The sequence below is a fragment of the Miscanthus floridulus genome, chromosome 4 (genome assembly GCF_019320115.1).
Source record: "Miscanthus floridulus cultivar M001 chromosome 4, ASM1932011v1, whole genome shotgun sequence".
Lineage (NCBI taxonomy): Eukaryota > Viridiplantae > Streptophyta > Magnoliopsida > Poales > Poaceae > Miscanthus > Miscanthus floridulus.
This window is the reverse complement of record NC_089583.1, coordinates 91924066-91945994: the sequence shown is the minus strand read 5'-3', so window position 1 is coordinate 91945994 and position 21929 is coordinate 91924066. Positions and strand designations below refer to the sequence as shown.

The 21929-nt window shown below is 43.2% G+C and overlaps 3 protein-coding genes across 5 annotated transcripts; 1 reads left to right on the top strand and 2 right to left on the bottom strand.

Moving 5' to 3' along the window:
* The first annotated feature begins 3025 nt into the window (after window positions 1-3025).
* Window positions 3026-6261, top strand: LOC136550013 (calcium-dependent protein kinase 22-like). 2 transcript variants are annotated; one of them, XM_066541441.1, is made up of 8 exons: window positions 3029-3850; window positions 3963-4086; window positions 4191-4334; window positions 4436-4588; window positions 4850-4965; window positions 5053-5220; window positions 5462-5692; window positions 6124-6261. In XM_066541441.1, the coding sequence occupies exons 1-8, from the start codon at window positions 3257-3259 to the stop codon at window positions 6253-6255; spliced, it is 1662 nt and encodes a 553-aa protein (XP_066397538.1). In that variant the 5' UTR covers window positions 3029-3256; the 3' UTR covers window positions 6256-6261. The 2 variants fall into 2 exon arrangements, 1 of the variants encoding a protein (XP_066397538.1); XR_010782137.1 differs by lacking the exon at window positions 6124-6261 and having other exon boundaries at window positions 3026-3850; window positions 5053-5321; window positions 5462-5596.
* Window positions 6262-6476: 215 nt separating this feature from the next.
* Window positions 6477-10618, bottom strand: LOC136550014 (uncharacterized). Its single transcript, XM_066541442.1, has 10 exons — window positions 10228-10618; window positions 9953-10105; window positions 9318-9532; window positions 9152-9222; window positions 8817-8976; window positions 8097-8289; window positions 7815-7970; window positions 7614-7702; window positions 7025-7118; window positions 6477-6602 (listed from the first exon to the last, which is right to left on the bottom strand). Exons 1-10 carry the CDS (start codon window positions 10553-10555, stop codon window positions 6571-6573), a joined length of 1491 nt encoding a protein of 496 aa, XP_066397539.1. The 5' UTR covers window positions 10556-10618; the 3' UTR covers window positions 6477-6570.
* Window positions 10619-11926: 1308 nt separating this feature from the next.
* On the bottom strand, window positions 11927-15095 carry LOC136552114 (U11/U12 small nuclear ribonucleoprotein 35 kDa protein). 2 transcript variants are annotated; one of them, XM_066543659.1, is made up of 8 exons: window positions 14840-15095; window positions 14656-14753; window positions 14479-14530; window positions 14153-14223; window positions 13953-14043; window positions 13788-13863; window positions 13595-13673; window positions 11927-12774 (listed from the first exon to the last, which is right to left on the bottom strand). In XM_066543659.1, the coding sequence occupies exons 1-8, from the start codon at window positions 14976-14978 to the stop codon at window positions 12103-12105; spliced, it is 1278 nt and encodes a 425-aa protein (XP_066399756.1). In that variant the 5' UTR covers window positions 14979-15095; the 3' UTR covers window positions 11927-12102. The 2 variants fall into 2 exon arrangements, with proteins under 2 accessions (XP_066399756.1, XP_066399757.1); XM_066543660.1 differs by having other exon boundaries at window positions 14153-14217.
* Between the last annotated feature and the right edge of the window lie 6834 nt (window positions 15096-21929).

Here is a 21929-nt window from a genome sequence, read left to right as displayed (position 1 = left end):
TTAGGGTTTGCTCAACGGAGCACACCGTGACTTGCTCGACTACATGGCTGAGGCGAAGACAAAGCGAAGAGGGCTGCCAATGTGAGGACGGAGATGGTAGCGTGAATCGGTGGTTGAGGCGGCGTTCTGACGTGTCCTAGGCTCCAGCAACTAAACGGACAAGCCTATGAGCAACACGAAATCAAGATGAAACCAAAACTAAAGACAAGAGGGTGAGACATTCACTAGAGAGAGCTGGCCATGGTGAGGAGATTGCGGCGGCCATGGCAAACCGCGGTGGCGGGAACCCGCACCGAGGACAACTCCGGCAACAAGAGACGGCACAATTGGGATCAAACGAGACGCAAGGACGAGGCAAAGCTAGAGACATGAGCAATTGGGCAGAGGTGGAGCAACCGCGGTGAATTTTGTCGGCGAGCTCGAGCGGTCGGTGCGACGTAGAGAGGGACGACGATGAAGGAGCCAGTGCCGCTGGTGGAGGAGCTCATGGGAGGAGGCGTCGGTGCCTCAACCAAGCTCGCGCCTGCATCGCCCACACCGCCGCCTCAGCTAGGCCCATACCCACGCTGCCGCCTTAGCCTCAGCCGCGCTCGCCTTGCACACGCCACCCGCCGCCAGGTCGCTGTGCCCGCGAGGCCATGCCACCGAGCCGATAGGTCACCACGCCCGTGAGCTCCTCTAGATCGGTTGTTGGTGAGGGAGAGGGAGATTGAGAGGGAGGCACAGGAGAGTGGGGGAGGGGAGAGGGGAGGGGGCGCCGGGCGGAGGGAGAGGGGAGAGAAGAGAGATGGGTGGCTGACATGTGGGCCCTCGCCACGTCGTCGTCCATATCAGCAACCACGGTGGCAAAACCACCATCGAAAACCTCTTGGGGGGTATTTGATCGGCTTTGGAAAGTTTAGGGGGTAGAATATCCAGTTTTATAAAGTTGGGTGGTCAAGTAGTCGACCCTAGATAGTTTGGGGGTTATATAGACTTTTTCTGGCCAGACAACCGCATGTATATGTGTGATTGAGATGGAAGGTGGATGTGTGGTGTAGGGTACTGCCGATGCAATGTTTTTCTTATTCTTATTATTTTATTTTATTTTGTATTTTATTTACCTTTTCTATTTATATTGTTTTTACATTTATTTTTTATTTTTTTTCATTTCATTTTCAATTTTCATTCTTCCTTCTTTTTCCTATTTTTTCTTGTACATTTATGTGGGTTATATCACATACCAAAATATTTGGTTTTGCTTAACTATAAATAATTTGTGCATTTATGATGTGTCTTCTACATTTTTATATGCATACCAAAACATTTGACTTTACTTAATCATAGAAATATTGTGCCTTTGTGACGTGTCTTGTAATATTTGGCTTTGCTTAACTATACAATAATTTGTGCATTTGTGACGTGTCTTTTATATTTATGTGGGCTACGTCACCAAAATATTTGCTTTTACTTAAATATAGAAATAGTTTGTGTATTTGTGATGTGTCTTCTACATTTATGTGGATTACATAAGATATAAGCCCTGTTCGCTTTGCTAAAAAGTCATGGCTGAAAGTACTGTTCGCTGATTTGCTGTGAGAGAAAAATATTATTCGTTCGTTAAAATAGTACGCCTCATAAGACAAGCGAATACTTGACTTTTTTACTATAGAAATAATTTGTGTGTTTGTGATGTCTTTTGTTTTTGTTTGGGTTATATCACGTATCATATTTGGCTACTACACAAATAATTTGTGCGTATATGACATGTCTTATACATTTTTGTGAGTTACATTACGTACCAAAGTATTTGGCTTTGCTTAACCATATAAATATTTTATGTAATTGTGATGTGTCTTCTGCATTTGTGAAAAATATCACAAACTAAAGCATTTTGTTTTGCTTAACTACCGAAATAATTTGTGTATTTATGGTATGTCTTCTATATTTGTGTAGATTACGTCATACCAAAACATTTTGGCTTTGCTTAACTATAAATATAACTTGTGCATTTGTGATGTGTCTTCTGTATTCATGTGTGTTACATGACATACCAAAACATTTGACTTTGCTTAACTATATAAATAACTTGTGCATTTTGCGATGTATCTTCTACATTTGCGAGTTATGTCACATAACAAAACATTTAACATTACTGAAATAATTTGTGCATTTGTCTACAAACAACTTAATATTTTTGTTTTCCTTTATACTTTGTTCTATACCAATTTTATTAGTTTTTCTATTTATGTTATTTATTTATCTAAATATATTCCATAGATTTTGGCATTTATTTTTTTCTATGTTTTTTGATATTGTAATGTCATGGTTTTTCTAACTTAAAACATTTGTCTTATGAAGATAAAACATTTTATCTTACACCTAGAACATAATTTGTACTCAATAAAAGAAAACGTTCTATCTTCATAAGGTAAATATACTCATGTGGGGTCCTGTTTTAAAGAATTTATTGCAAGAAACGCGATGGTGTAATCGAAATTTAATTTAGATACTTTGTTTAACAAGTATGATTTTTTTTTAAATTTCAAAAGGCATTGCATATATGCAGATGTCAGTAACTTCAGCAGAGGAATGAGACTAAACTTATTACAAAATTTAACGCATAAAAAGTCATATAGTTCATAGTCATCTTTAATTAAAACTAAACTTAAAAGTATAAAGCATAAAAAGTCATATAGTCCATAGTTATCTTTAATTAAAACCAAAAAGGATCATCCTTGGCATGGAAAGGAAGTTATTTTTGCTGGCACTATATCAGCTTATTGTAGTGGTACATTTTGACCCACTATGGTCCTCTTTAGCAGCGCTACTGCGTGCTCCGGTCTGTCACTGTTCATGCACGGTAGGCAGAGCCGCAGGAGCTGGAAGTGAACAGTGCTCCGTGAAGACAAAAAAGAGAGGGAAAAAACGAGCTCAGTAAACAGTGCTGCTACAGTGTATGAGAGAAAAAACGGCTCCGTGAACCGTGAGCCTAAACAAACGGGCCCTGTATATTGAAGCAACAATTGGAAGTGTCGAATGGGCGGACGGAAGAAAATTTGGCGGCATTTTTACTGGCTTCCGAGCGGTCGGCACAGAACACGCCCCGGCACTGACGGGCAGCCAGCCAACAATCGGAAGTGTCGGGCCGTTCCCCGATCGCGCGCGCGCGGCGCAAGCACCGGAATTAGACCGAGGAGAGGGTAAGGGAAGGTCGAGGCACGAGGGCGCTAGCGGCCGAGATAGCGAGCACCCGGCGTCCGGCGACGGTGGCGCCATGGGTGGTTGCTACTCCGTCATTGCGGCCACCAAGCTCAAGATGCTGCGCCGCGGAGGCCGTGGTGCCGCTGCCGTTCTCCCCGTCACCAGCCACGACGGCCCATGCTGCTCCCCCGACCACGACAGCGTCAGCGTCACAGGCAAGGAGAGGAAGAAGAAGGGCGGCAGGAAGGGCAGGAAGCAGGCCTCCATCCTGGGCGACGCCGGCACCGTCGACCCGGACTTCTCGCGGCGGTACCGGCTCGGCGCGGAGCTCGGGCGCGGCGAGTTCGGCGTCACGCGGCGGTGCGAGGACGCCGCCACGGGGGAGGCCCTGGCGTGCAAGACGCTCCGGCGGAAGCGGCTGCTCCTGCGGCACGCCGGGCCCGACGCGGACGACGTGCGGCGCGAGGTGGAGATCACGCGTCGCATGTCGGAGGTTGGCGGGGGCAGGGTGGCGTGCCTGCGCGAGGCGTGCGAGGACGACGACGGCGTGCACCTCGTCATGGAGCTCTGCGAGGGCGGCGAGCTCTTCGACCGCATCTTCGAGCGCGATCACTACTCCGAGCGCGCCGCCGCCAAGCTCGCCCGCACCATCGTCGAGGTCGTGCAGGTAACCGTCCGTCGTCCATGACCAGCCGAGGGCCCGAGCGAGGCCGCATGAATTCGCCAGCGTCTTATGCCGTTGCCGTTCCTGCCCTGTCATGTACAAATCCGATACGCAGCTGTGCCACGAGAACGGAGTGATGCACAGGGACCTGAAGCCGGAGAACTTCCTGTTCGTGAACAAGTCGGAGGAGTCGCCTCTCAAGGCCATCGACTTCGGCCTCTCCGTGTACTTCAAGCCTGGTACGGATGGCCACCGCATCACCATCGCAATTCGCAAGCCTGCTTCACGCTGCCATACATCACTTCAGCTGGGATCAATGACACGGAAAGCTCTGCCCGTGCAGGGGATCGGTTCACCGAAGTGGTTGGCAGCGGGTGTTACATGGCTCCTGAGGTTCTCAAGAGAAGCTATGGGCCAGAGATAGACGTGTGGAGCGCTGGTGTCATCCTGCACATCCTTCTCTGCGGGTTCCCTCCGTTCTGGGGAGGTGAATGCTGCTCTCTTTTCATTCTCATGATAGTTCATCCAGCGATCCGTATTCAGAGTACTGAACTGCTGATGCAATATTGTTTGTTTCGACGATTGCAGACTCCGATGAGAAAATTGCACAGTCGATACTACGGGGAGTAATTCACTTACAGAAGGATCCATGGCCCAAGGTCTCCCAGAGTGCAAAGGATCTTGTCAAGAAGATGCTTGACCCAGATCCTTGTACACGGTTGACGGCAAAGCAAGTCCTTGGTTAGTAGCCTTCAGTCCAATCTTAAGTTTACTGAAAACCGAATGGAAAGGGCAGACTGCATCCGTTCATAGAAAAAAGCAGAAGGAATTTGATATACTCTGATATGCTATACTGTTATTCCCATTATTTTTTTGCAACCGTGCCTGAGCACATTTTTCAATAAGAGGCTGTTATTCCCATTGTTGAAAAAAAAACAAAGTGGTTTATGAATGCTGCATACTGAAATACGAGCACCTTTTCTCCTCATGAAAAAAAAACAGAGCATCCTTGGCTCAAGAATGCTGATAAGGCTTCAAATGTGTCACTCGGAGAGGTTGTTCGGTCGAGGCTCAAGCAGTTCTCGTCTATGAACAAGTTTAAGAAGAAGGCACTTGGAGTAAGTTGCAGATAACTTGCTGTTACTACCCTTAATTCCTTCAAGTGACACGCTGACTGATCCTTTTTTTGCCAATAATTAATGCAGGTCGTCGCCATGAATTTACCGAGGGAAGAGATTGACAAATACAATCAGATGTTCCATACCATGGACAAGGACAATGACGGTAATTTGTCACTTGAAGAGCTGAAGGAGGGTTTCCGGATAAACGGTCATCCTGTTCCAGAGGAAGAGATAAAGATGCTGTTACAAGCCGTGAGTGCAAGGATTACCATTTTTTATCCTTATATTACATAATGAAGTATTAGGCTGACTGAGATATTGGCAACTGAACTACAATGAATAGAGTCGAAGAGGTAAATTCCATCTGTAATTGCAGCCAAGTATTCACAAACCTAAAAGTGTAATTTGCATTATGAAATCAATGCTCATACTACGAAGTTGGACAAATCAATTACCACTGCAATGATCTAACACAACTGTCTTCGTTTTGCAGGGTGATATACATGGAAGTGGCACATTAGATTGTGAGGAATTTGTAACAGTCTTACTTCACATTAAAAAGATGAGTAATAACGAGTATCTACCTAAAGCTTTCAAGTTCTTCGACAAAGACGGGAATGGTTTTATTGAAATGGCTGAGTTGATGGAGGCTCTAGGTGATGGTGAACTAAAGCCTAATGAGCAAGTGGTTAACGACATTATCCGTGAGGTCGACAAGGATAAGGTCAGTACTCAGTAAACTAATTAATCAAAACTATTAATCACTTAAATATTGACCACACTGTAATTGCAACAAAAGGAAAGGAAAAGAAGTGATTCACTTCACTATCGGTCAAGTTTTAAAGCTTCCAGTAGGTATTAGGATCCTGGAATTGTATGCAACCTACGTTTGACCATTTCGAATGAACTGAAGTTAGTAAAACACCAATTCTTGACTAGTTCACTGAAACAAGCAAATTAACAAGCTACCTTCTGACACCCCCCCCCCCCCCCCCCCCCACACCCCCACCCCCCCTACTAGTTTTCAACGAAGTAAAAGATTACAAATCCAAAAGACTGGTTGTTGAGTTCCATCAACGTTTTTTATTCCTCGTCCTGGATTGCACAACACATTCTTATTTAGCATAGCTGACATTTTATAAATATATTCAACAGGATGGTCGTATCAGCTATCCAGAGTTTGAATTGATGATGAAGGGTGGATCAGACTGGAGGAATGCTTCTAGACGGTACTCAAGAGAAAATTTCAGTAGCCTCAGTCGAAGGCTGTGCAAAGATACTTTATGAAACAAGTAGTTTCCAAGCAGCAATTACTGACTGACAGTACCACGCCCTCAACTAAACAGCAAGCATCAGAAGACAATGCAAAAGCAGGATTACTGGATCTGATGGAAATAAGGGTTAAAGGAGATCCCATATACTAGTTGCATGCTTGACAAACTTCGTCAAGTAGCAAGCCCTCTGGCATTGTCCTTTGTTCTTGAAGTAAACTTTACTATTCCTAGGATACATATCAATGACTTAGACATAGACAGATGTAAAGGAAGCCCCAGCATCCATGCAATACACTAACCAAATTTTGACGTTTTACTACTGTCAAATTCATAACGAAAAGAAGCTGTCCATCTGGATGCCTAGAATTAAAATAGAATCCCAACATTAATAGATCAAAAGAGCTTCAAATTGCTGAGAGGAAAAAACAGCAATTTCGTCCAAACAGTATTTTACACTAAAACGATGGAGTGCACAGCACCCTGAAATGTGATGAATTAATCTGACATGAATTCGAGTAAACGGCACAACTTGAAAGCTGAGTAATAAACTGGTTTGATCTGCAATTCAGTAGTTCTATATTGAAAGCACATTGTGTGCAACGAAAGAGCTAGAATACATAAATAAATAAAATAAAGAAAGTTGTCTTGAAAATTAGCTTTCAAGGCATAAAAAATCAGTCCTGGTTTTAAACTGTGTTGGAGACAAAAAGATCTGGATCACAAAAACATGATTTTTTTTCTCTTAAAAAAAAGCAGAATTCGGACCTATTTACCAAAATTACCTGAAAATCTGTGTTTGATGGAGAAAGGTGAGTGGCTCACTTTTCCAGGATTCCCAAGAATCATATCGGTGACCATTTCAGCAGTGCCTAGTGCCTAAAGAAAAATTGGCAGAACAACATTAACTCTTCTATCTTCTTATAAGGAAAATGACAGTAGAATAGTAGAGAGCAGAGTGCCTCCATCCCTGTTGGCATGCAACAGATTCATCTATCTTATTTGGAATCAGGAACATAACATGACAGACCTCACGCAAAGTAATTCAACTACCATGAATCAGCTCCAAGAGGAAACAAGGTATCTATCTTATCTAGTTATTATGTAACTACTGTTGACCAGGAGTGTGAGGGTACGTTATGCTTATACAGCCTTATGCGTGCTCAAATAATTGGATCACAGAACTGTCCACCCTTCACCCCCATGCCACAAAAAAGTTACTAGTCCCATTCAAGGAAAGATCGCTCTGTATCTAAATGACAGAACCACTGGCACAATACCTTTTACATTTCAACTGCCTAACTAAACAGAAAAAATAATGTAACATGGAAACACTAGCAACTGAAGCAAATTGATACAGTGATCAGTGCTCACCAAAGTAAGTCCATTTCCTTCATGTCCTGTTGCAATCAAAATATTTGGCATATCAGGAATAAAGTCAATAACTGGCTTTCCATCAGGCACTGAAACAGATAAAGTATTTGTTTCTGTTAGTATCAGATAAGGGCACAAAGCTAATAGCATTGTAATGAAGAATTCAGACTATGCTTCTCTTTTTCTTGTTAAGAAACTTACTGTATGGGCGATGCCCTATTCTGATTTGAGTATTCTGATCAATATCAAAAGAAACATTCTTCATTGCAGGAAAAAACTCTCCTGCACGTTCCCATATACACTGAACAACGGATCTATCAACCTCCCTCGAAAAACCTTTGAACTCCCGGCTGCTTCCTGTAGTATAAACATGCCATATATTCAAAGATTTCCTGTAGGTCACTTAAAATGGAATTCTTATTTTGCTCCTAAGAAGAAACTGGAACATGGAGCAACGGGAGAAGACTGTGCTCCGTAAATTACCTAGAACTAAATTTCCCTTTGTATCTATGGTTGCAGTCATTGATATGGATAAAGCACCAAGCTCATCTTCACTAGATTCTGAAGCCATATGTGTGCTATTTGGCTTAGCAATCTGATGGCCAACATATCCTACCTCCATCAGGGCATGATTCAACTTAACCTTGTCAAATTTCTCCAACACAAGAAGATGACCCTGAACAGGAAATATGTGAGATTATTTCTTTTCTATGTTGTTAATTGTTGGATTAGATAACAAGAATTTCATAAATGCTATATGTAGCAAGGAATAACATATGAGGATTTACAGATCCATTAGAGGACAAATGTCAAGCTGTGGTCATTGGTCAACAGATCAGTCTGAAATAGTTTAAATGTTTGCTAGCATGAACATGGCACTATCACAGGCTCATTTTGACTGTCAACTCCTTGCCTTAGTTCATGCAACAGGTTACACACTTACGTAACTCTTATTTATAAGCAGGTAGCATTGTTTCCAAGTCAAAAGGAATAATCAAGAGCCCGAATACAATATAGTATTACTCGCTGTGCTGCATCTCACGTAAACATACACAACAAGTCTTGCAAGAATACATAGAATCGAATCCACTCTACTATTTTCCATATCAGGTAAACATATGATGACCAATAATATGAAGATGGCTGAGTGTTCAGTACCAAAATTTTCAGAACAAAAATCAATCCAAGAAATTTCAGATATACCTTTCGTGGCTTCACAGGAATATCCAATGTCAAAGCTGGTTCTAAGAAACTATGCAATAAGGATCGAGTCCAGGCACCAGAAGCAATTACAAAAGCTTTTCTACCATACAATATGTTTCTGGAAGTTTGGACAGCTTCAACTGTTCCAGTAACCTCCGATCTGCATAGAATAAAATCAGTTGTCATTTATCAGTGATGCAGAGAAAGGGAAATAACTTTAAGATTTTAAAATAACATCTGAATTCCTAACAGATAGATAACACAAGCCTGGTAGTTGGAAGTATTCTTCTTCAATTAATGAATGAAGGTTGTCTAAAAATAAGAAACTTGAATACCTTATTAATGACATGGCAGGATCATTATAGAACTCCCTGTACCTTCCTTCTGAGGAATATGAGTTATTGGTCTTGCATAAGAAAATGAACCAAGAAATATCAGTGAGACACTGTTAACAGCGCACATTGCAGAACAAAATCAAACTCCTGAAGGAAAAAAAAAAACCTTCTCAATCAAAGAGACAGCCTGGAATGCATCAATCTGACAGTCTTGTGGCAAGAACATAGCACCACCATCTTTCCCTACACTGAGTGCCGGTTCTAATGCATGCAGTGAAGAAGCTGACAAGAATTCCGCGTGTATGCCTGCCTGAGACAGAACCTTGGTCATTTCCTCCAATGTGTCCAGCTCTTCCGAACTTCTCCCAACAAGCAAGCTTCCTGAACAAAATCGATAGAAGCATTTTACTTTCTGTTTAAAATCATGTTTGAGACAGAAATGGCACAGTATAATACAGCACAGAGCATGTAATTTCCATGATAGGACATCTAATAAAACGATATCAGTAAACTTGAGTAATGTATGGATGGACTTAAGAATCGGACTATCAGCACAGCAAGGAGTAGCAGGAGTGACATCAAATCCATGACTGCAGGAGATGGTAATAATCTTACACTAGCAGTAGTGATGTGTCATTCGCCCATTCATACTAAAAGCAATAATATACTAATATCATAGCAATTCTACTACTCAGATTCGTTTGCTAGTGTTTAGAAACAATGGCAATTTATTCATAGACTAATCAATCACCATAACAGCAACACGTAATAAACCGCAAAATAGCGGCAGCGTGGTTCTACCTGTCCTCATCCAACCTAATCTCTCCCGTGCACCGCCGCCTCCCTGGCCGTCAACCTCGGCCGCCAGCTCCTCCCAAAGTTGCTTGCTCCGCAGCGCCAGCTCCCAGGTGTCACTCCCCGGCCTCCGGTGCGACATCCATATATATCCCTGCCCTGCAAACAACGAACCCCACCCAAGGAAGAAATCCCAAACCAGAGGCCCAAGGATGTATTACATCCAACTCTATGAAGGCTGAAGCACCGAACCATTAACGCAAGCGCCGAAGGAAGCGTACCTGCGCCTGTGGCACCGGAGCAGGGGACGGCAGCGTCGGCGATGGCAACGGAGAGCGAAGTGTGGAGGAGGAGGTGGCGCGCGATGGCAAGCCCGACGATCCCAGCGCCCACAACTACAACATCGTGGTGGGAGACTTCGGCCGCCCCGGCCGCCGCCGCAGGGGCCTGGGCCTGGGACCGATGCCGGAGCGCGCGGAGGGGGCGCCCACGGCCGCGCCATGGGCCGCAGACAGAGAGGCTATGGGGGCCGCGCAACGACGGCGAAGCTGAGGAGTAGAAGCGCGTGGGGCTAGGGCTTCCGGAGGTGAACTCGATGACAGCATCCATTGCAAGCGGACTAGCGGAGGCCGGCGGCCGGCCAGGTGATCTGGCGATGCGAACTAGGGCCAAATTCAGTTTTTTCACTCTCTCTCTCTCTCATCAATTTTTAGCAGCTTACGTATAGTATTAAATGTAGGTAAAAAAATAACTAATTACACAGTTTAGTTGAAAATCACGAGATGAATCTTTTGAGCCTAGTTGATCCACGATTGAACAATATTTATCAAATAAGACAAAAATAGTACTATTTATCGAGTTCACTTTTTCTTGCAAAGTGAACCAGGCCTAGTGCGGCTGGTGGACGAAGGACGGAGTGACGAGTCAACGGTCTCGCAACATTAGGTACCGTTTAGTTACCTCCCAAAATACTAAATTTTTCAAGATTTCTCGTCACATCGAATCTTTAGACGCATGCATGAAATATTAAATATAAATAAAAAATAAAACTAATTACACAGTTTAGACGAAATTTACGAGACGAATATTTTAAGCCTAATTAGACTATGATTGGACACTAATTGTCAAATAACAACGAAAACTGCTATAGTGTCATTTTGCCAAAAATTTCGATATCTAAACAGGCCCTTAGTGCTGGCTCATAGGGTGTTTGGATGTTTCTTATTCTGTCACGTGTACTTTCTCCGTCACAAATAATAAGTGCACTTCTCCCCACTTAAAAAGTCATGTAATCTCGAGTTTAACTAAATTTATATAAAATAGTATTGACATGTGTATCTTTTAATAAGATTAGTATGAAAATATGACACAATTAATCTAATGACGATTATTTGATATTATAATTCTTAGTAATTTTTCATATGGATTTGATCAAACTTATTTTTTGTTTGTCTTCTCAAGGTGCGAGATGTACACTTATTTTAGGACGGAGGGTTTATGTTCTATAATGCTAGATACATAGCAAAATGAATGAACCAAAAGAAGTCAAAGCGACTTATAATTTAGAACGAATGAAGTATTAAAGTGTTTTTTTATTCTATATACTCATTCTGACCATAAAAGATGCAATTATGAAATTTATGCAAGTTAAACTAGCTTAATTTTGACCAAATTTATAACTATAAAACTTATACAAGTTAAACTAGCTTAACTTTAATTAAGTTTATAATGATAGTATTAACATTTATGTCTTCAACTAGATTTACTATGAAAATATATTTCATAATTAATAATTAACTTAATGGTAAATGTTAATACTCTTATATAATTTTGATCAAATTCAAATCATTTGACTCCTCGAAAAGAGAGAATTGTATCTTTTGTGTATATGTTCTACGCATAAGATGTTTTTACTGTATTTCCGTATTCCATATATTCTCGCCTGTCATCTAGGTAGTAATATAGAGACAAAAGGAGGTGTTTCGACAACAAAACTGAACAAATAACTCGACACACGAATACACGATTCATATCTTCTCCTCTGTAAGACAAAGAGCCTACAGGCAGCAGCAGACCTTACTAGATCAAGGAGTACATAAATACCTAGATCAAAGTTTACATAATGAAACATTGATGTAGTCTAGGTAACTGGAGGCCTAGTCCCTGTAATCTCGGCTCTCGCTTCTCTTGGAGTGATGCCGGTCACCATGGCGTCGGCGATCCCTGTGGTGAGAGTGTCTGCTCTCATATGTATCCTCCCTGTGATGCCGATGGTGATGGTACCGATCAGGGCTGCGACCAGGTTCGTCTGAAGTTCTCTCCCTTTCATAGCCACTGTCTTCCTCTGGTGGAGATAATTCGCCCAGTTCTTGGCTCCATCTGCACTTGCGATGATCCCTGTGGTGTGAGTATCTGCTCTCATATGTATCCTCCCTGTGATGCCGATGGTGATGGTACCGATCAGTGCTGCGACCAGGTTCGTCTGAAGTTCTCTCCCTTTCATAGCTACCATCTTCCTCTGGTGGAGATACTTCTCCCACTTCTTGGCTTCGTCTGCGCTTGCGATAACCTTCGTCATGTCCCTTGGACTTCCTCTGACTGCTGTACCTGTTGTCCTCCCTGGTAATGGATGATCTTGCGCTCCTCCGGCTTTGTGATTCTTCTAGCCCGTCATGGCTGCTTTTCCTCCTACGAGGGGTTTCATCATCGTCAGTAGAACTTATTTGCCTTCTGTAGGTACTAACCCCAGCTCTGTCCTTGGATCTTCTCCTAGGAGGTGAATCTTCAATGTCAACCTTGCTACTCTTCCGCCTTGGACGTGGTGGAACCTGTCGTAGTAGGGTAAGCAATGCTATTTCAGTTATGTCATAAGGGCACGTTTGGTTTCCCAGCCAGGCAACATTACCAAGCCATCGATTTTGGTCGCTTGACGGCCAGGATCGTAGCCTGGCAAGCAAGCTGCCTGTCAGGCCGCAAACCAAACAGGCCATTAAATAGCCAAAATCCCTTCCCCCACAAACATGATGGTAGTTGGGACAGCAGATCAAGCAAATAACAGTTTCATCATGGTATGAACGCACACAAGTGCCATGGTTAGGCACTAGTTTTCCAATCTGGCACTGCCTATGTGGTTCAGTAATGGAAACAATAAGTGGCTAGTGCAGATCAAAAATACAAATTTAAAACAAGGTTCCTCCTGACCAAATATTCTAAGTTTCCAACTGCCCACTATTCTCAATGGCGAATGATTAAAATATATAATAATATGTCATATCAATTCAATTTCACTTTAAAGCATGAAAAGTATGGATGTTGTAATGAAATATCCGAAAGAGTGCCACTATAGTAGTATAGTACTTCATTCCAAATTGTATGTCGATTTAGCTTAGTCAACTTCTCTAGCCTTGACCAAATTTATGGAAAAATGCACAAACATCAAACAAGATTCATTAGAACCACCATGAATATATTTAATAGTGTATTTATTTTATATTGTAGATGTTAATATAAACTTGGTCAAAGTTAGACAAGTTTGACTTAAGACAAAACTAAAACGACTTACAATTTGAAACAGAGGGAGTACTTCATAACAATAGTGAGCACTTTTCCCATTTAACAGTTAGAAATAAAAAAAATATGGTGAGCTACCTGATAACGTGTCATATATCGCCCTTCAGGTGGTGGTGGGATCCCAAGCTTCTTCAGTTCATCATAAGGAATAGGTCGCCTATTTTGTATAAAAAGATATGTCAAAAACTTTTAACTCACGATTGTCATCGATTATCATGAATTATGTAGGCAAAAATACTGGATGCACTAAATGGGCATCATGTGATCATACAAAGGAGCACGAAATGGCCTCTCTCGACCTCCAAAGCGAAGCTGTCCAGATTCTTTCATTCCTCCAAGCCCCCCTCCTGCAAAAAGTCCATTAGAAGTAACATGAAAGATCAACACAAAGTATTGAGTAAGAAACATCTAAACAGTGCATGAGCAGGGTACATACCTAGCCTCCTTGGTATCCACCCAGGCATAAGCTGTTGCCTGTAGTAATCAACAATCACTTCACTGCCGTCAATAATTGAATGGTGCGCATCCTTAAGGGAAAAGGCAATGATGAATAATTTTCTTTTAGATATAACAAAGACTCAACGCAGTAAAAAAAAAAGACCAGAGTACAGAACTCAAACCATAAATAGCAAATACCTCATAGGCACGACGCATCTCTCTGTCAGTTTCATACTCAACAAATGCATAACCACGAGAAGCACCTGTAACTACAAAATGAAGCAGTTTGGACAACATAAAACTACAAACTTAAGCAAATTGTCTAGAAAATTGCAAATTAATGCTACTGGTTTAAGAAAGTTAATATCCCACATTGAAGTGAAGCTTATAAAGCAGTTGTATGCTTCCTCATGTTCTCAGAACCAAACAATTCGCATGGACAATTGGAATAGTAGCATTGCCGCTATGCTCACTATAACACTAGTACTATGCTGTAGAAAACAACGGAGCAAGGTATCACTCACCAATGTCACGCACCAGCCGCACGCTCTTCACCCTCCCGTACCTGCTCATCGCCTGCGCAAACAGCAAAAGGGAGAATCGACCACCCCAACCATGAGGATCACGACTAACCCAGCACACAAGCACAAGAGGCAAGACCATTCCATTGGCAACACGTGAGGGGGGCAGAAGGGGCGCACCTTCCGAAGCGTGTCGTCGTCGGTCTGCCGCGAGAGACGGCCGACGAAGACCGTGCAGTAGGGGTCACCGGAGGCCTTGGGGTCGCCGAAAGGGTCGTCTGAAACGGAACGCGAGGGAAACCCAGGTAAGAGAGAGAGACGGAAGGGGTAGGCGGAGAGGGGGATAGCGGAGACGCGCACGCACAGAGGCCGGCCTGGGAGCAGATGAGGGCGCGGAGGACGGCGTTGTCGTGGGGCGCGACGTCCGTGCCGTCGATGCTGCCGGCCTGGATCGGGTGGTACTTGTCCGCGTAAAACACGGCGCTCACGCTCCCGCCGCTCATCTCACCACGGGCTAGCGCCGGGGGGCGCCGGCGCCTCCTGCCGCCGGTGGAGAGCTGGACAAGAGGGAGTAGACGAAAGGAGAGATGGGTTCGGTCGGCCCGTGGCTGATGGGTTGCAGTTGGTCTGGGCCCAAAGTCCTACAGTTCTGGGCTTGGCCTTATATCCTCGTGGTACGGCAAAAAGTGACGGCAACCAAGATCACATTCACCCTTTCCTTAAAAAAAACCAGAAATACTATACAACACACATGTGTTTTAGCATAAAAAAACACATAGAATTTTTTCTCTCTCTTTTCAACTGTGGGCAGCCACCGTGGTCCATGGATACAGCCACGAGCCACGTAGCCCCGCTCCCCGCCCCGCCCGCTGGCCGGACCAATAAGCGACCGTGTGTTTCTAAATTTGAAGACCTGACGAGGCAGTCGAACCAAGCGAAGATCTCCAGTCAAGCGATTTGTCCTCTTGTCCTTGCATAGAAAAAAATTGTTTCTTGTGATATGTAGATCTGTGAATCTGTGATCTTGTGATTGTCTGGAGGTAGAAGAAAGCTGGAGATAGAAGAAGGCTAGAGATAGAAGGAGGATGGAGGTTGTTGGATCTTAATTATATGATATAAAAAAATTCATGTGTTGAAACTGCATAAAACACATGGTTGTTGGGTAGACAGACTCAAAAAATCATCTTCACCTAGTCCATGTCGTCTTTTTTCTTTTCTTCTTTTAGCGGAAGTCCATTGTCCTCTTAAAAGAGAATCACCCCACCGGAACAGGGCTCTGCTAGATGGCGTGCGGTCAGTGCAATGGCTCGGCCCCACGTAGGGCCAAAAACTACGGGATTACTCGTTTCGCTGAAATTTGGCTTATGTTAAGTTGTTATGAGAGGAAAAAAACGGTTCGTTTGCTGAAATGTACTGTTAAAGTAGTGCAGACGAACAGGCCCTACGGTTTATGTTTATGGCATGGCTAGCGCCGGGATGTCCGCGTGCAACCTGTCTCCGTCCGCTAATTCACCCTAGCCCGTACGCACACCCCGTCCCGTCGTTGTGCTCGCTCGTCCGAATGACTCGCCTTGCACGCGCGATCCGCCTCGTCTGCCCCAATTCGACCCGCCCCTATCCGTCTAGCTGTTTGCCCCACCCCGCAAGCGCACCCTGCCCCGTCGCGTCCCGATCGTCGGCCCCAGTGCGTTGCGCCCTCTCCCGCGCCCGCGTCGTGCCACCATCACTTCCCGTGCCCCCTGACTCTTCGAACAACATGAAACACTTGATTGCGACGTACGTCTAAAACAGATAAAACATTTGGAACATACACTTACAATATATATGTGAAACATATGCAACATCCAGATAAAATACTTGTAACTTGTAACATAGAAACACTTGCTACAACATAAGACTGCAACAGATAAAACATACTATTGCAACATATGTGTGCAATATATGTAACATCCAGGTCAAAACGCTCGCAATATACGTTTGGAACGGATGAAACATTTTGAACAAACGCTTGCAACATGCCTCTAAAACACTTGCAACATATGCAACATCCCTGATCTACTTTTGTAATATCCATATGAAACAATTGCAACATACTTCTAAAACGTACATTTGCAACATAGGGGAGGGGAGACCCGGGTCGATTGATTTTCGGGCGTCGGGACAGGAGTCGATGGCGAGCGGCAGAGCATGAGCACCACTAGCATCCAACCACGCTCGTGGGTGCCCTTGGCTCGGCCAGAAACGACCTGAGGCGCCCCAGCCATTAGTAGGGGCGACTGCGGCCGAAAGTCCTAGTTTGGTTTTGGATAATTGATGAAATCTATGGACTAATCCTTGAGCTAAGTGTGGAGACTAGATAGGATGGTCTAATCCAAGTGGTGGAGCAATATGAAGTCCATGAAGATGAAAATGGACATGAGATGATGGTGATCAAGCTCCAACTTAAAAAAGAAGAAAGAGAAAAACAAAAACCAAGAAGATCAAGACAAATGTATCAAATAGGTTTTTTTTTATTTTGGCACTCAAGACACTGTAGAGGGTGTGAGTGTTTAGGATCGATAGCCATATTGTAAAGAGGAAAAATCTTTGGCTAAAAGGTTATCAAGTGTCACTAGGTGATATGACTCTTGCATATACATTAGGGACCTAGTGTGCTAACTTTTGACCCTTGAAAAATGCTTGGAAAAATGATAACACACGTGCACATAAGTTACACTCTTTGTGGTTAGCAACTTGAAAGCAAGGGTGAAGAGTTTGAGGAGATAGAAAAAGAAAAGAAGGTGTAGATACAGGACCAGACGCTGGCTCTGCCAGGACCGGACCCTGGCAGGCCACGTCCGGTCAGTTGACCAGCCGCTGGCCGAGAGGGCCGCAGTGTGATCGAACGTTGGACATGACGCTGGCGCCGCGTCCGGTCATACTCAGGAGAGAGGGCACGGCCCGGTGCCGCGGTCAGACGCTGGAGGCGAATGTCACATCCCAAAATTTCTATTTTAGGTTATGAACAGAAAACACTAAATAAAATGAATAGTTTTATGAATCTACTAAAAAAAATTAAGATTTAAGTTTGTTGTTAACAATTTAAACAATGCAAAATATGATTTTCTAAAATTATTTATAATTATTTAATTTAATTTGTTTGATTGCATTCATGATGCTTGCATTAATTTTATCCCGTGAAAAATGATTTATTAACAATCCCGGCTAAGCTATGGAAATATTTATTCTATTTCCAAAATAAAATATAAGTTTTGTTTAAATAAAAGTTTAGTTTTTTTAATCTCAATCAAATCTTTAAACCTTGTTTTCTAGCCAATATTCTTTATATCTCAAGTCAAATACTTTATTCTAATCTTTATCCATCTCAGCACGTTGACCCTTTGGTCTTAGCTTGCCATTAATAATTCCAACACAATTTCCTTTCTTCCTTTTCTTTCGGCTATTTTCTTTTGCGCCTGAAATCCACATGCATGCATGCAAAGAAGCACCAACGCCCACCGCGAAATTGATTGTCCACTTTCTCCCCTCTTTCAATTCCCCTCATCAGTAACTCACACGTTATTTCTTTTGTGATCATAACTCTGAAGCTCCACTAGCGCCTCCTAATACACCGCCTGATGGACCTCTCGGCTGCCTGCCGCACCTATAAAGGTTCCCTGTGCGTCCACCATCTCACACGCGCTGCAGGTCCTGAGAGCCTCCCACACAGCTTCTATTCTTCGGCAAGTGAATCGATCGTCCTTATCTGAGTTCCAGTGCCGACGCCGCTGCCGTTCATTCGTGTCCCATCGAGTTGCCGTTCATCGGTCTTCTAGCAGCTAGTCTGGTGAGGATCTCCTCTTAATATCCCTGTAATCTCCGATCACAACAACATGCTGATGTTTTCTATTCGTATTTGTACATTGGTGATCCCCATGACTATTCTCGGACCATAGAATTTACGGCTTTGCACCTAAAGTACTCGTTCCTGTCAACAAAAGATCACCGTATTGCATCATTGTTTTATCTCTCGAGGCTTCTTATCCTGTTTCACTGCTGTTTAGCGACGCAAGGTGAGAAGCTTATCTCCATCACAACCTTTCAGTTTTCCAGCCCGCTTCATACCTCCTTCAATCACCAATTATTAGTTTATTAATTTTTCTCAGACCAAATTCATGCATGCTGACGGAACTCACATGCAAGCATATATAATCTTGTACGCACATCTACATGATCTGTGTTGCATGGTTTAGCACCTTGATGATGTCAGCTTACAGCATACTAATGTCTTATATATACAGCATGTCTTTTGTCTTCAAAAAGAAATCTCAGTCCCTGTTCTCGATATATCTCCTTTCAATATATAATCTAAACCTATCGCTGATGAAAGTTCACGTTCTGCACATGTCGATATGTCATCATGTTAATGTCATATGTGTATTCTAGCTTTTTCCTTCATAAATATAATTCCTGTATTTCTATAAAATCCCTTTTAGCTATCCAGCCAATGGTTCTTTTATTTCTTTCCACGTCTTTGCCATCCACCTTGCAACTCATTGATATCCGATCATATTCCATTTCTTTGTAATTTAAATTTATTCCAAAATATTTAGCCTATTTCAAATGTCAGTTTTAATTTAAGCCCATAAAACTTCAAATGCCCGTTTTAGTTGTTTTTGCGCTCACACGATCATAGCAACGAGGCCTAGACGTTAGTAACTCTTATAATGTTTTTTATGATGTTTGATGTATTGTTTTAGGTAATATGTGATGCTTGTTTCCTGTGATTGCTCTCTCTCTCTCTCTCTCTCAGAAAAGATGTCCGAGGTTGATCGAGAAGAAACGTTCCAATGTCTGAACAGCTTTTTGGAGGCAAGTGTCCTTGATCATATTGCACCAACTTTTGATTTTGAGTTATTTGCATGCTGAGTCTAACTTGAATCCCATGTTATAGTTTACTAGAAATTCATATATCATCCTTGAAACCTGGGTTAGTTGGAAATAGTTCTTGCTTAGCCTTGCAGGGTTGGTTTGGGTAATTCAAATAAATTTTGGTTAATGATGTTGATATTTGGCAAAGTTGGAAACTTTGCAAGATCATGGTTATGGGTCGGTGAATCTGAGCTGGATGGAAAGATTGGTATGATGGTTATTTGGTTTTGATATACCTTGGTTTTTTGGGTTGGTGCCCGTACCTGCTCTAGATTCTAAGGATCGGTTCTCAAAGCCTGTAACCTGGCTTAACAGCGCAACCATGAGGTCTGGATGGGCTGGACCTAGCCAATTAATTAGTTTCCTCCAAGATATGGTTTATATCGGGTCGGTTTATGTGGCACAAGAGGGGGCTTCTGTAGTGGTGTTGGTACCCACTGTTAGCGGTGAAACCTTAGTGGAGGTGTAAACAAGCTTGGAGGGGCTTTGTAAAGGCCTTGTAGTGTAGCCTCGCTAAGCACCTAGGTAGTGTGAAGCGTGATGGGGATACACGACTCATGGTAAAAGTGTGTAACCTCTGTAGAGTGTAAAACTGATATATCAGCCGTACTCACAGTCAAGAGCGGGCTTGGACTTCTTCTAGATTAGTGGATCTCTGTGGTTGAAGATGGATGGTTCAGATGGGACTTGGATGGAATCTGGATGGAATCCAAGTGTGGTTATGGTTTAGTTCTCTGAGGAGATGGTGGTTTCACCTAGTAATAGGTGCTAAGGATTTAGGGTAAACTAGGATTTATCGCTTAAGTGCTTGTGTCAAACCTTGTAAACCTTTCCTTGTGTTGGCCCTCATGACATACTTTCCTACACTCGCGGAGTACATTTCGATGTACTCACCCTTCTCTTTATCCCCCTTGCTACCCCACCTAGTTGTCCAAACTAGAAGACGGAGTCCCTAGAAGACGGTGTTTCCTAAAGATGGTGTCGATGCTAGGCTGGTGTACCTCCGGTCGGCTGCCTGCGGGGATGGAGACCCTGCTTCGCTGTAACTTTGATGTAATTTTTGTTTAGACCCTCTGGTGATTTTGTAGTATGTAATTGCTTTTGTAATAAACACTGATTTGTATCATTACATTGTCGTCGCATGTATGAATAAACATATCCTGGCATACATGTGATGTGCATTCGGTTTTGTCCTCAAAATCTGGGTGTGACAGCGAGGCATGATCGGACGTGATGCTAGTGCGTCAGGTCACGACTGATGTACGCTAGCATAGCCACCGCTTACAAGCGCAGTAGGGACCGGACTCTCTGGCACGTCGAGTCGCCTAGGACCTGACGCATCCGGTCACAGAAAATGCGCTCTAGAACCTTACTAGACATGATCGGACGCGCTATGGTCTTGGGTCCGGTCATTGTTGACAGCTGTGGTGGCACACAAAGACAAAATCCATAAGCGCATGGGTATCGAAGTAGTTTTCATCTGGAGTATTATCGAGTATCGTATCCATAGGGAAACGTGTGTATGTCATCTAAACACTAGTTTGTTCAGGGATAACAATCAAGGTTTAAGGTATGAGTAGAGAGGATTCCTATAGTTATGATCCTATGCAAAGCAAGGCTTATGATTCTAATGTTCACTTTGGGACGCCGCTTAGACGGTAAAGCACTGCTAAAAGATAACTCTGCCGACTGCGACTACGGTCCTCCTAATTTAAGAACCTGCTCAATTCGGAGTGGGCCACAAAGGATAGATGGGGCTGTCACCACCCACTACAACCATGCAACCAGGGAGCAGGGAGCAAACATAGGTAACCGATAGCCTAAGCACCACGCTTATGCTAACGATTACTACTCTAATCCAGCTAGCAAGAACTAGAGTACTCAAAAGAACTATGAACCCGTGAACAAAAGAGCACAATACTTACTTTAAATATAAATCAGTTACCAGAAGTATCTCAGATGTAGACTTGGAGTAAGCCTAGATCCACCAAAGTACAAGCCGTAGAAGTAGCACCTGACAGGCCAGTACTTCATCCAAACTCTTCCCTCACTCACTCTCTATTGTATATAAAGAATAGATCCTAACTAGAGGACTAATCTCTCTTGAATGCAATGCCCTAATCCTGAGATGAGGATATGAATCAGGGTTTTAGGATAGCCTTAGGGAGGGGGGTAGGGGTTGCTATATATAGGGGGAACCATCAATTGATTCAATTCTGAGCCCTTGAATCAAACCGACTTGAAAGAACGGCGTAGATGCAAACCCGAAGGAGGTGGAGAACCAACATAGCATGACAAAGACTGACAGGTGGGCCCATAGGCCGTTTGGCCTATAGGTGTGGCCGGCTGGTCTGTCTCTATGATAGGTGGGCCCCATCTTTGGTGGAGAGTCTTCTGGAGTGTTCTAGAGTCTTCCCAAGTCGGTACCATCGCGGATAACATGATTTAATCTGTCAAATAAAACAATAATCTAATCTTAAAGATTGGGTCCACCTTGATGTTTTTCTAGATAAATCCTTTTGCAAATATAGATTCACTAAAAC